Source organism: Anolis sagrei, chromosome 1 (genome assembly GCF_037176765.1).
Source record: "Anolis sagrei isolate rAnoSag1 chromosome 1, rAnoSag1.mat, whole genome shotgun sequence".
Classification (NCBI taxonomy): Eukaryota; Metazoa; Chordata; class Lepidosauria; order Squamata; family Dactyloidae; genus Anolis; species Anolis sagrei.
In genome coordinates this window covers 194393434-194406030 of record NC_090021.1, presented here as the reverse complement: position 1 = coordinate 194406030, position 12597 = coordinate 194393434, and the positions used below count along the sequence as shown (strand labels likewise).

General features: G+C 40.3%; 1 protein-coding gene across 4 annotated transcripts in view; it reads left to right on the top strand.

Moving 5' to 3' along the window:
- The window catches only part of MYO3B (myosin IIIB), a 310362-nt gene that overhangs the window by 281366 nt on the left and 16399 nt on the right, over positions 1-12597 (top strand). For all 4 annotated transcript variants that reach the window (XM_067471635.1, XM_060778850.2, XM_067471630.1 and 1 more), the window contains 2 exons: positions 10421-10527; positions 10948-10994. In XM_067471635.1, coding sequence (XP_067327736.1) covers positions 10421-10527; positions 10948-10994 — 154 coding nt within the window. The remainder of the gene's footprint in view (positions 1-10420; positions 10528-10947; positions 10995-12597) is intronic.

Sequence of the window (12597 nt, the reverse complement as noted above, 5' to 3'; positions counted from 1 at the left end):
TTGTTCACAAAGAGTTATCTTCCTTAGGCATAAATTTGATGTTCCAAAAGGGGTAAAGAAAATATACATTACAGTCTCTGGAGTCTTGGGTCCAAGGAATTGACCAGCTGAGAAGCTTTCCAAGTTCCCTCTTTCTCAATGGCTATGAAGTTGAAACATTCACAACCCTAGTCCTATTACCTATATTGAAGGCGCAAAGTCTTCCTCTTGATGCCAAAGGACTGATTTGAAGGTGCTTTAGATTCCTCAATGTCGTCCAGGTGAGCTGGGCATGAGTATGAATCTTAAGAGTACAAACTTAAGAATTGGTAACAGATGACTTGACTGAGGGCTTAGAGCCAAGCCTTTCTCACGTCCATCTGTTGAGTTGTTTGATGGTGGAATGAAAAGGAAAACACTGCCCTCCTCCCTAGGAAGGGGCAGAGCTAAACAATTGAGCTGAGGGAGCAATCCAACCGATGCAAAACAACACTGATAGAAAGCTGTAGATAATCAAACAATTCAACTATATATATACATATAAGTGGCGCCAGATGCACCATCACAGGTGTGCATTAGATTCAGTGGTACATTAGACTCAAGTAAAAATATGTATCTGTGCCTAGCCTACAAGATTACTTGCACAACAAAATAGCCCCCCATCTTCACTAGAGTGTATTTGGTGCAAATTAGCAAATGTAGTTTTCAGAGAAATTCAGATATTTTCCACATCCATGGAAGCCTCAAAAACAGCCTTTGGGAGGACTCCACTTTCCCCACTCTTGCTATATGGGGACTTTCACATAATTGCCTCTAAATTGAGGTTATGTAAGAAAACCATAGTATTTTCACATTCATGGGTCATTAATTTGATTTTTCATAGCTTTTAACAGTTTTGCAGGCAGCTTGATCTGAAACGAAGCTTCTTTGGAATGTATGCCCACAAGAAAGTGAGCCCCTGCTGTCAAATTCTCTATCATCCCACAGTACTTTCCTGTTGAGGAAATACCACTATCCACCACACACACAAACACACACTTTGGAACCAACATCATGGACCAATTTCCCCACATTCCTATAATATGTGGAAGATGTACACCATCAGAGTTTGTATGTTTTATCTACCCGTTTCTCTGAGACTTCAAGAGGGGGAAAAGGAAACCTTGAAAGAAGAGATGCAATCCAAAGGGAAGCTGGAAATTCTCAAAAGCATCAAAATACATATAAATGTATCAAAGGAGAACAAAGGCATGTTTTATTTTTCCTTCCATAAGAAATCTTCTCCCCAGGCTATTACAATGCATTACATAGGCACAATCAATATATCTGAGCTTGAGAACCAAAGTACTTTGGAATAAATTAGGCGAATAGGGGAAGAAACAAAGAACAAATTAACATGATTTTAAACATTGCTTAAATTTTCATGAACTTGGACCTTGAAATGTTATGATGAGCTCCCAGGAGCCTGTGCTAATATTTGCCAATAATTAAGGGTTGCACTTTCATGTTCTGCCTGACATTAAAGGTTGGAAACCAGCAGTGCATTTGCTGTCTTTGGGGTCACACTGATATATCTTCTTTACAAAAATTGTTTATTTTCTTAATTATTAATGAAGGGCTTTAAATGCCTCTATTACATTTTATTTGTTGGCTTGTTCCTCCACCTCTTGCTGCTAATTTTCTTAATGCTTGACTATTTCAAAGTCGCATCCTCCTCGCAGCCCTATTTCCCTCCCAGTTTTACATTAGTAGAGATTATGCAGGAGGAATGGCGAGTCTAAATCCTAAAGCACACAGGGATCTTTTGTAGATTTTCCAATAGCCTTGGAAGGAATTTGAGGGATTAAAGAACAAAAACAAACCACAACAATTTTCCCACTTAAAGGTGGTACCCTTTGTAAGGATCTAAAAATGTGGATGTTCCATTGTGCTTTTAATTATATGGTTTCCCCAGATTATGACCCAATTTTCAGTCCCTGCTTAGAGACATAGTGTTCCACCTTATATTGCCCTTTACTTCCAATTTTTGGCCATCTGGCACTTGCGCTTTAACCATGACCCCATCCTCACAACTGATTGTACTAGCCCCTCTCCCGTTCCCAGAACTGCATTGCTATCTCAGGTTACTACTTGTCTGTTTCATAGTTGTTTTATATTGTGTTATGCTGTTGTTGTGTTATTTTGCTTGTTGCTGTTTTTATTAATTTTAAATGTGTTATTTTAACTATGTTGACCAGGCTTGTCTCCATGTAAGCCGCCTCATGTCCCTACAGGGAGATGGAGGCTGGGTACAAGATTATTATTATTATTATTATTATTATTATTATTATTATTATTTTACTATTACCCTTCAATCAGAAATGAGAAATTGGTGGCTCTTCAGATATGGCTGGACTGCAACTTTCATTATCCCTAACTTGTGTTGGTTAGAGCAGCCCAATAGCGCATATAGCGATATGCCCAATAGCGCTCCATGCAGTTATGCTGGCCACATGACCCTGGAGGTGTCTATAAACAACACCGGCTCTTCGGCTTAGAAATGGAGATGAGCACCAGCCCCCAGAGTCGGATACGACTAGATGTAATGTCAATTGGAAACCTTTATCCAGGGGCAGCTCAACCCATTGCGCAAAGTAAGCATTTGGAGTATAGTTGATTTTGCCCAGGGGCGCTCTTGAGGTGCTCTTGGGGTAAAATAGACCTTGACATATATGCGAGTTGTAGTTACTGGGATGCATAGTTCACCTACAATCAAAGAGCATTCTGAACTCCACCAATGATGGAATTGAACCAAATATGGCACACAGAACTCCCACGATGAACAGAAAATATATATCAGTGATTGGTTGGGAGGGGGGCAAAATACTGTTTGCTTCGTGTTGAAAATTACCTAGGGCTGCCTCTGCCTTTACCTAACCTAGTTTAAGAACATCTGCAGCATTTTCTCACAGCTACTTTAAAAAAACAGTCCATTTGTAAAATAGGAAATAGGAATTTTCTGACATCTGTGTGTACCCAATGGGAGATTATCAACTGTCTTGTTTTGTTTTGCTTTGTTTTGGTCATGCCCATAGGACATCCTAGAAATTTTGTCAAAGGAGATCATGTTATTTCACAGAATCCAGAAAAAAAGAAACAGTAAACCCTAGCCATTTAACTGTGTGACATTGTGTGAATTTCAAAGTGTCTGCTTTCTTAAAAGTGTAAGGGACAGAAAAGGATTTTCACACTGGGGTAGCTCTAACACTCACCCTTTGTTTACCTGTATAGGCCCTCTGGTATTAGAAGGAGCAGAAAGCCCCTTTGTGGCATGAGTATGTAAAATACCGAATCTGCTTGACTACTTCAAGAATGGAGTTCACTGGCCTTCTGCCTTAAAGTCACATATATTTATTATTTATTTATTTAAAACATTTATATTCCATCCTTCTCATCCCAAAGGGGACTCAGGGCAGAGCACAACATCTATATGGCAAACATTCAATATATATGAAGACCTCATTAATTTCATTTCATAGCAATTTTGTAGACCAGGAGTCCTCAGAAGTTATTTTACCAGTTCTGTCCTCTGAATTATAATCAACAGAACCTGGAATTCATTGTGTAGTCTCCCATCCAAATGCTAACTAGGGCCAACTCTTTGTACTGCCTTATGAATGCATACATTTTTCAGAGGGGTTGTTTTCAGAGGCTAGATTTTATCTCACGGTTATCTTTCCAGATCAATGTGATGTAGAGGTGGGAAATATGCTACGCAAAAAAGGACCTATTAGAATTCCTTCTTTTCTGAAATGGAGCACTATCAAACAGAATTAATTCCAATTGTTAATTCCAAGTAGCACAAGCTCATTTAATGTATAGAATGTAAGGTATCAGTTTTGGAAATTCCATTGGTCAACAGGTCTACTCTACTTGGGACTAGTAATTAGATATAGACCAAAAAGTCTTAGAGGTCTTCCACACAGCCATAGGTAAAGGTAAAGGTTATCCCCTGACATTAAGTCCAGTTGTGTCTGACTCTGGGGGTTGATGCTCATCTCCATTTCTAAGCCAAGGTCATGTGGCCGCTATGACTGCATGGAGCACCATTACCTTCCTGCCAGAGCGGTACCTATTGATCTACCCACATTTGCATGTTTTCGAACTGCTAGGTTGGCTGGAGCTGACAGCGGAAGCTCTTGCCACTCCCCGGATTCGAACCTGCGACCTTTTGTTCAACAAGCTCAGCAGCTCATCAGTTTAACCCATTGCGCCACCAGTGTCTCCACACAGCCATATAACCCAGAATATCAAGACAGAAAATCCCACAATATCTACTTTGAATTGGGTTATTTGAGTCTTTGCTGCCATATATTTAAGTTCAGAGCAAATAATGTGGGATGTTATTCAGCTGTGTGGAAGGGGCCTAAATTTTCAGATCTGTCTTCTGATCTAAATTAGAGGTTCTCAACCAAAGTTCCTTGGAATCCCAGAGTTCTGCGAAGTTTGTAAGAAATCCCATAAGAGATTGAAGTTGGACGGAAAGGTTCTTTATTTTTGAGTTGTTGGTATAATAATTTTATACAGAGGATGCCCATGACCTGAAAACTGCTTCGAGTGTTTTTTCAAAGTATCAAGATTGAGAAAGGCAGATCGAAACCATCCTTCATCAACCTGGTGCTTTCCTAGTGTGTTGGGCTCCTACTGCCATCATACCCAAGCTGCATATGTTTTAGTATGGAGCAAGTTCCTCTTTCCTAGTGTAATGTTTCTACTGCTTTGCTCTGACATTACACATGTTTTGAAGTATTAATGTCATTTGTGGTACATAACTAGCAAAGATTAACAAGTTCCTATTGGAAAGTTGCCCATTTAAGTACCCCTGCCCCAGGGAAATTATAATGGTCAGAAGTGGAGCTTTGTCTAAATTAGACTTTGAACCCAAATGAAAGTAAGTTAATCTCTTTTATGGCTTGTCTATTATCTTCGTGAAAGTCAGTATCTGTGATCAGAGTATTCTGCAAAATATGAACTTCCCACTTATATTTCAAAGGCAGCTCTGGCCCTGTGTACAACTGCATTTGGCGAGGCTACCCTCAATGTCACTAGCACACAGATAGTTGTGAACAGGTCATTTCTTTTTGAAAAGGAGCATGTTCTTGGCAGCAAACTTATTTAGTGATGCTTAAAGGCACAGTGAACTAGGGACAACACTTGAAAATCCATCAGCTGTAATTGACTCCAGATCTGATCTTTAAGTGGGAGTGCAAACCCATCAGTTTCCACTTCCACAGTCTGAAAACTGTTGGGAAGGAAATTGGTTTCTAATAATTGAATTATGGTAGGTACTAATTAAATTTACTTGGATTCAGTTCGTTTGTGGCCATCTCAAAATTCCAAAGTAAGAAGCTAGAAAACTAGGGAAGGGGAAACATTTCGGTGATTTGTAAATGAATCAAAGAAGGGAGTAAATGAACTTGCAGTGGCATTCATGCTTCCCAATCTTGCTTGGTGCTATCATTTTCACCCACAAGATACTAGAGAGCAGTACGTATTTTGTTATTCTTAAGTGCCATGAAGTAAGGTTATGGTTCCCCCATGAATGAGGCATCTCCAAACAAATCCTGATATTTACAGCCTTGTTAAGATCTTGCAGATTCAGAACTGTAGCTTCCTTGGTTGCATCAACCCTCTCGTTTTCCTAAGTGTTATTGGCTTTTTTAATGAGTCATGTTGTTTCATGATATATCCAGGAGCCCTGGTGGCGCAATGGGTTAAACCCTTGTGCTGGCAGGACTGAAGACAAACAGTCAGAGGTTTGAATTCAGGGAGAGCATGGATGAGCACTTTCTGTCAGCTCCAGCTCTGCATGTGGGGACATGAGAGAAGTCTTCCACAAGGATGGTAAAACACCAAAAACATCCAGGCATCCCCTGGGCAATGTCCTTGCAGACAGCCAATTCTCTCACACCAGAAGCAACTTGCAGTTTCTCTATATATCTAAAGTATGATAACCTCAGTTTGGTCATTATTTGGCTAGAGAGTATTCGAGACTCATTAGGATCCATTCATTTGTCTTTTTGGCTGTCCATGGTATCCACAAAAAACATTTCCGGCACCACATTCCTAAAATTGATTGATTTTTCTTCCTGTCAACCTTCTGTATTGGCCAGATTTTACAACCATAGAAGGTAGAAATGCTATGGCTTGGAAGAGCTTGTCTGGATTTTACGATGCTACTATATTTCTGCTGAGATCTGGCTGTGCGGCTGCCTTTGAACCTAAATCAGAATGAATGCTTTTCACCTTCACTCTTAAAAGTCTTGTGTGGCTTAAAAACAGTTGCTACTGCTAGGACCACAGAAAGGGAAGCAAGGATGACAATAAACAAAGCATTCAGTGTCGTCCTTTCAGGCTGAAACATTTGGCAGTCAACTCTTTGGCTTAGCCTCACATATCTTCCCCCAGTCAGAAAGATCCTTGTAATTTGGAGTATTGCCTTACTGTGTCACAGGCAGGGCTGGAAAGTAACAAGTTGCAGTAATATGGTTGCCTGTAATAAGGTTCATGACACCATTAAAAAAGATTTAAAAATAAAACAATATGGCGTAATTAAGAGAAAAATTAGGGGGAAATTACTTATGGGAATAAGTGAACCAAGGATTTACAACCCTGGAACTCTTGCAAATAAATATCCCCTTTTATAACCTGGCATGAAGCATCAATCAGGACTAAAATCCAGAAAAGCTCATGCTAAAGGTACTAACCCACTGCGCCCCCGGTGGCACAGTGGGTTAAAGCACTGAGCTGCTGAGCTTGTTGATCGAAAGGTCGTAGGTTCGATTCTGGGGAGCGGCGTGAGCTTCCGCTGTCAGCCCTAGCTTCTGCCAACCTAGCAGTTCGAAAACATGCAAATGTGAGTAGATCAATAGGTACCGCTCCGGCGGGAAGGTAACGGCGCTCCATGCAGTCATGCCGGCCACATGACCTTGGAGGTGTCTACGGACAATGCTGGCTCCTCGGCTTAGAAATGGAGATGAGCACCACACCCCAGAGTCAGACATGACTGGACTTAATGTCAGGGGACTACTTTTACCTTTTTTAAAGGTACTATTCGATTCCTTTTCTGCTCCATCTCCTTTCCCTTTTTATACTCTGAAGCAAGAGTGACTCTTTTCAAGTTAATGTGTGGAGAAGACAGTTTCACTCAAGTTTTCCCACAACAAACCCCCCTCCACCTACAGTGTATGATCTGGATATAGAGCAATATGGTTTTATGTATTGGTGCATTTATTATCTTTCTAATGTTGAATCTAATAAGTCTATTAAGCACAATAAAACATTGGAATATATTTTTTCTACCTAAGGTAGATTACCAAACAATATCACTATTTATTGTCGAAGGCTTTCATGGCTGGAATCACTAGGTTCTATAGCCTGAAAAAATATCACTATTTACCAAAGTCAAAATGCAGGAATGCTATGCCATTCAACTGATCCAAATTAGCAGATAGTTAGGTTTAATCCTCTGTTGTTTTACTTTTTCAGTTGCATTTAAATGCCATCTTTTTTACCCACTTTCCCTTACTGCCATCAGCTCATTTCAGTTACTATAAACTGAGTTCAAATTGCAAATATAGTTTTCACTCAATTAGCTCACTTTTTTTTAGTTTGTGTCAGGAGCGACTTGAGAAACTGCAAGTCGCTTCTGGTGTGAGAGAATTGGCCATCTGCAAGGATGTTGCCCAGGGGATGTCCGGATGTTTTTGATGTTTTACCATCTTTGTGGGAGGCTTCTCTCGTGTTCCCACATAGAGAGCTGGAGCTGTCAGAGGGAGCTCATCCGTGCTCTCTCCAGATTCGAACCTCTGACCTGTTGGTCTTCAGTCCTGCCGGCACAAGGGATCAAACCCATTGCACCACAGGGGGCTCCTTAAATAACTCACTAGAGGAAGAAGAGAGGAGGAGGAGTCATGCCCTTTCCTATAGGCTCAGGCAAAAGTAAACATAGCTTCTGTGTTATTTCTCATTAATAGCTTTTACCATCTTGACCATACTCTGATCAATCGCTTGGCCATCCATGGCCCTGTTTTCGTCTGCACAAATGTGAAGGGTAGGATGCAGTTTCTGTATGACTTGAAATAAAAATCAGCCAATCAAAAACAAGTAAGCTGACCTTTATTTTGTTAGCAAATGAAGATGTCCAAATTTTCTTCCCGTATCGGCTTATTGACAGAGCAGAGAGCACATGTTAATCTCCTTTCCTTTAGATATGGTTACACGTGGTAAATGTTCCCAGATTTTCCCCCTTCCTCATCATCTTTCTAGGCTACTTACATAAGGAAGACAAATGGGCTCAGTAAACGGGCATTTCCTCTAGAGGATGCAAGCCAGAGACCACCCAACAGTCATGCAGAAGATATTGTATCAAGCTGGGAAGTTCTATGAGAGTTCTGTAAATCAGAATACGGTTAGCTGAATCCAGCTAACGGTATTCTGATTTGTGTCCACAGTGTGTCCACAGTGCATGAACTGTTGGTAGGAAATAGGGGTCATTCAGATCCAGAAAACCAAACAAAAGGTAGAAAGAAATTCAGCTCTTTTAACAATAGAAAAATAACTTCTACAAATGTATTACCTGTTTTGGTTGGCCAATTTGTATTCTGTTGTGTGTTGAAATTTTTATAGGTTTACAGTCACTGAGCACAGTTTGACCTTTCTGTTTGGCCTGTCTGTATGGTGACTAATACTGTGTCCTGCTTAGGCACCCAGGAGTCCAGAAAACAGAGACCTTGCTTTGGTCCAACAAGACAATTCCTAATATACAATTCATATGGAATATCATTTATCAAAGGCATATGACAAAATCTTCCACTATTCCAGTGGTTCTCAGCCTTTGGTCTTCCAGGTGTTTTGGACTTCAACTCCTAGAAATCCCAGCTAACTTATCAGCTGTTTGGAATGATAGAAACAGAAGCCCAGAACACCTGGAGGATCAAAGGTTGAGAACCAAAGTGGACTACTCAATTTAACATTATTCTGCTCCAACACTTCCCTTTTTAAAAACCTTTTTAGATGCAACATTAAAATATGTTAATCAACAGAATTTATTTACTACTTCTACTGGTAGCTCAAGATATCCTTGAAAGTTGTAAGTGTCTTTCTTTCAATCTTTTATGCTGAGTGGGAGCAAAAATTTCCTCCCTCATAAACAAGCAGTAACCTCTCTATATACTCAAGGATGCACATATATACATATTATATAGAGCCCTTAAACTGAATCCAGTCCTTCAGAAGCCCAGCTTTATTCTTCATAGGCTCCCTGTGAAACTTTCATCTTTGAAATGTCCTAAAACATTTTATTACTGTGTCATCAAGTCACTTCCACCTTATGGCAACCCTACAATGAACCTATCACAGGGTTTTCTTGGCAGAATTTGTTAAGAGAATATTTTCTTTTGCCTCCCTCTGAGGGTAAGAGAGTATGAGTTTCCTAACATCACCTATTGATGTGAACTCTAGTCTCCAGTTTTTGTTTTTGTTTTTCGTGCCAGGAGAAACTGCAAGTCGCTTCTGGTGTAAGAGAATTGGCTGTCTGCAAGGGCATTGCCCAGGGGACACCCGGATGTTTTACCATCCCGTGAGAGGCTTCTCTTATGCTCCCGTATGAGAAGCTGGAGATGACATATGGGAGCTCATCGCGCTCCCCAGATTTGAACTGCTGACATTTCGGCAGTCCTACCGGTACAAGGGTTTAACCTATTGTACTACTGGGGGTTCCTGTCTCCAGAATCATAGACCACCATTGACAACCATGCTGACTCTCTTAAGCTGAGTGTGCTTGTTCTCTTGCATTCCCCCTCTCTCGCTTTTTCCTGCCTTTTTCTCCTCCCTAGAGAGATCAGATCGGCTCCCTCCCTACTAACATTTTGGAGGCAAGTTAAAACATGGTTGTTTGGGAAAGCGTTCACAAATGCAGAGTAAACAACATAGGAAATTGAATGACTTGACGATGGAACTGGACAATGCTTGATAATAAGGAGATGCTAATGATGTCGCTGTTTTTTTATACTGTTTTAATGTTTTAACTTGTTTTATGATATGTGTACTGAGTTGTTGGAAACCTCCTTGAGTCGCCAATTGGCTGAGGAAGGGGGTATACAAATAGAGTAAATAAATAAATAAATAAAATTTTCTAGTTTGGCCCTTCTACTGTGGAATTTGGCCCTTCAGAACTTCTCTGAAATGTAACTTTTTTCCCACCTGTGAGTGCTGTGAGTGCTAACTTTTAACTTGGCTTTATTCCTAACACACCCCTTTTCTAAGTGCCTGGTTCAGGTTAGCGGATAAATCCAGGAATTAGTAGGACAGAAGAGAGAATCCTTTTGATTTTTTAAAATATGCTAAGACGTTTACCGCACCTGGCGTGGCTGAGATCTTAAACGGTGTTATCTTCTTGCAGGTTCAGAAAACTGTCTGGAACAGAAGCTGAAAACACCCCGTCGGAGGTGTCAGCAGCCCAAAGTGCTGAATAGCCCCGAGGACAACATGTATTATAACCAGTTAAATGTGAGTTCAAAGTGGCAATAAAGCAGTTTTACTGGCTTTGTTTCCAGTTAATAATTTGGTTACGAATACCTGTTCCAGTCCCTCCAGCCCCACCCCCACCCCATGGCCCCCTCCCCACCCCCCACCCACCCCAGCCCCTCCCCACGTTCTTCAGCTCTCGTCTTGAACATGTGCTTATGCTCTTTATCTGTTGCTTTCATGTCAGGATGTCTGCCTTCACGGTGAATAATTGATGTGGTTTATCAAAGACGAGCAAGATGCATGCTTCATCAGGCTCGCTTGAGCCCTTTGATCAAAAAAATTATGCTGTGACTTCTGATATTATCAGCATCTGCTTGCATTCAACACAAAATCACTTTGAATTAAAAATTAACGACTTGCTGCTTTGCTTTGACTGTGTGTTCTTGCCCCTCTCCACAGGGAACTCTAGAATATCAAGGGAGCAAGAGGAAGCCAAGAAAACTTGGGTAAATAGCTATCTTCTTAGTTCTAACCAACTGTAAACAGAAGAAGTCCTTTGTGATGTTACAGAAAATGCACAAACTTTCTAGAGAGAGTTCTCAAATAAACAGCGAGCCCAGCTCCACATGGGCTTTCGACTGCAGAAGCAAATAGAAAGCTTCCACCTAAGGTGGCCAGTGTAAGCATGAGAACTGAGGACCCAAAAAAGTGTTCCCCATAGACCTTTAGGAAATGCATTTTTCTCTATTTTACAATATAATTTGATATAAGCACTGAACTGAGAGTGTGTGAGAGGCAGATATCTATCAGCTCTGGGTATAGGTATGACAGGAGGAAAGGGGATACAGGTGCCCTTCTGGTCCATAACTTGAACCAGCTGGAGATGTGAGGGACATGGAGGAAAGTCATCTGTTTGTAGAAAATCATTCTTTGTTCAGGGCTGATTTCTATGTACTTTCCCAACACAATTTTTGAGAGAAAGTTTCCTTAAAGGAAAAATTGTGTAGAAATGTCATTTACAAAATGTTGCTTGCTGGTTTTCCTGCAAATTATTATTATTTATTATTTAAAACATTTATATCCCACCCTTCTCACCTCCAGAAGGGGACTCAGCGTGGAGCACAGGATATATACGGCAAACATTCAATGCAGGGACAAGAATTCATTATATGCATACATAAACATTAAAAACATTTATCTCAATATTAAAATACACTGTTTAAAATCATCTTTGTCATCTGCGTCAAATCTAATTGACCTGGTAAAGTTCCCTATCACTGCTTTATAGCACTGTCCCAAAAGCTTGGTCCCACAGCAAAGTTTTTACCGTCCTTCTGAAGGACAGGAGGGAGGGGGGCCGGTCTGATCTCAGCAGGAAGTGAGTTCCATAGCTGGGGGGGCAATCGCTGAGAAGGCCCTCTCTCTCGTCCCCACCAATCGTGCCTGTGACAATGATGGGATGGAGAACAGAGCCTCCCCGGAGGATCTTAATCTCTGCTGGATCAGACTAGAAAGCAAACTAAAATGATGATGATGATGATGATGATGATGATGATGATGATGATGATGACGATGATGGGGCATCAAAATCTAATCCAAAACATAATTCCAGTGCTTCGGAAATATGGTTCAAGTTTGTCCTACATATGTGGCTAGAATGAATACAGCTATGAACATTTCTTTATTATTTCCTTAGTACTTTTATAGCATGTGGGTTTTAAACAATAGTTAGAGAAACAAAAACATTTTCTTCCTATCTAGGAAACAGAGGTATGGTTCTATACAACTGAGGTTACCTATATGTACAATACTTGTTCTTGGTTTTGTGATGTAAATATTAAAAAGAATATAGAACTCAGAGTGAATGCTGTGTAAATGAAGACTACTACTTACACATGCAGGAGGGTATTTCCAGTCTATACTAATGTTCTCAATTGTAGCATTTTCCTGTCACTTTCACCAGTATAAACCAGTTCAATAGGGTCTCCTGATCAGTCTGAATAGCCTGAGGGAAATAAGAGTTTTTATAGGGGGAAAAGATAATAATAATAATAATAATAATAATAATAATAATAATAATAATCTTTATTTATACCCCACCACCATGTC